Source organism: Nematolebias whitei, chromosome 19 (genome assembly GCF_014905685.2).
Source record: "Nematolebias whitei isolate Nwh7 chromosome 19, NemWhi1, whole genome shotgun sequence".
Taxonomy (NCBI): domain Eukaryota; kingdom Metazoa; phylum Chordata; class Actinopteri; order Cyprinodontiformes; family Rivulidae; genus Nematolebias; species Nematolebias whitei.
Window position 1 is genome coordinate 23,615,949 of NC_056516.1, and position 2,085 is coordinate 23,618,033.

Genomic DNA, 2,085 nt, shown 5'->3' on the forward strand with positions numbered 1-2,085 from the left:
AGACAGACAGACAGACAGACAGACAGACAGACAGACAGACAGACAGATAGATAGATAGATAGATAGATAGATAGATAGATAGATAGATAAGCACCTTCAGTTGAGAATACAAAATAAGACACTTTTTAAAGTCTGTCCATTCCAAAGAGTTACTGATGAAAGCTTCTTTCAGCGATTCGCTCTTCAGGGGTCTCCACAGCGAGTTATCCTCCATCTCCATCATCTGTCCTCACTCCAACGACCTTCATGTTCTCTCATCCATATATCTCCTCTTTGTCTTTTTCCTGGCAACTGTATTTCTAACATCTTTCTACCAGTATACCCACTGTCCCTCCTCTGGACATGTCCAAACCATCTCAATCTGGCCTCCCTAACTTTATCTCCCAGTTGTTCAACCTGTGCTGTACCTCTGATGATCTCATTCCTAATCTTCTCCATCCACTACTAAGATGAAGTCAAGTCAAATTTATTTATAGAGCATCTCAACACCTTCATTTCTGCCACTTCCAGTTCTTTCTTCTGTCTTTTTGTCAACACCACTGTCTCCAGACCATACAACATGGTCTCGCTACGTTTGCCTTTGACCTTTGCTGCCACTCTTTTGTCACAAATAACTCCTGAAACTTTTCTCCAACCTGCCTGGACTCTCTACTTTCCCTTTTTCCAAGATTACCATGACAAACAATGTGTCTTGGATTTTTATTTTAATTTAATTTTATAAAACAGGTTAAGGGAAGTTTAAAATTTCTGCTCAATGTTGCACACACATTTTTTTATTTTAAATCTCTACTGATATAATGATTTAAATCCATACAAGTTTAACTGTATTTTTAAAGTGGTTGTTTAACTATAGGCCTCAATATCTGAATATATATTTATAGAGTCAAGAGTTTGTTTGTTTGTTTGTTTGTTTAATGGTGGTCGCCAGCAGGTTAAATAAACCTGAAGATTCAGAGCTGCAGTCTGCTGTGACTTAATTAGTGTCCCAGGTCCAGGTGCGCCTCGTGCCACCACACCTGCTTCTTAATTAACTTCGAGAGGCTAGCTGCAGCTAACCTTTGTAAGGCCAAAAACTGGCTCGTGAATGCTAATAACCGTGTTCTTTTTTTAATTTATTTTCACGGGTGAGAGAGAGTTTTAAAACTGAAGTCCTTCTAAAAGTTCACAAACCCCAGAAGGTGAAGAAAAGGCCCGTCCACCTCAGACGAAACGAGCCAATTAAACAATAAAACAATTAAGTGTCCTTACCAAAATCTTCGGCTAAATGACAGTCTGCACTCATAGCGACGCACGTAGAACCAATAAAATGGAGTTAATAACCAATTAAGACACACAGTGAGGCGAGGAGCTCCCGCACCACCTTAACGAGGCTGATTGATTGATTAAAGCCCTCAGGTTCATGAGTCGCCACTGAGCACAAGGGGGCGGGACGTGTTCAAAGTAGGCGTGTCGAAACGAAGGAGTGGGGCGGGATGGTGGAACATGATTGGTCCGCTCCTCAAAACCAGGAAGTAGAAGCTTCAACTTTACCATTTTCGAACAACAGGGTTTTTTTTATGTTATAGAAAAATCTTTAAGTTTAGAGAAGTTGTTTTCTAAAGGTATCTGGGCTATATCACATCGCATGAATGATAATGGTGATATTCAACGAGTTTTGCTTGAAATGTAATCTAGTTGGTGATATCAGGATTTACAAGCTGGTAAAAGCAATACCAACACCTCTTAAATCTATGGTGAAATAAGATTTGTTTCATTACAAAACTTCCCCTGGTCTAAATCAATTGTACATTAAAAAAAAAAACATAGACTTTAGAGATAAAAAAAAAATCAAAAAAACAAATAAGCTTATGAAAAGACAACATTTTTCAGTCAGGTCATCTGGACAGTTTCTTTTATTGTGCTGAAACGTTTCGCCTTCGATCCGGAAGGCTTCATCAGTCAAGGAAACACAACAAAAATGATTCTTCCCCCAACAGCTTACTCCAAAGTGGAACAAACCAGTTCTGCTTGTGATTAGATGGTCTCTTTGGTACGCCCCCTCCTCCATTGCCGGCCCTCTTCCTTGTTGACAGTCTTGTCAAACTG

General features: G+C 39.5%; 1 protein-coding gene across 1 annotated transcript in view; it reads right to left on the reverse strand.

Moving 5' to 3' along the window:
* LOC119425304 (homeobox protein NOBOX) overlaps positions 1–1,363 on the reverse strand; it is a 16,454-nt gene extending 15,091 nt beyond the window's left edge. The window contains exon 1 of the mRNA XM_037692825.1: positions 1,249–1,363. Within this exon, the coding sequence (XP_037548753.1) occupies positions 1,249–1,282 (34 nt within the window). The 5' untranslated portion in view covers positions 1,283–1,363. The remainder of the gene's footprint in view (positions 1–1,248) is intronic.
* Between the last annotated feature and the right edge of the window lie 722 nt (positions 1,364–2,085).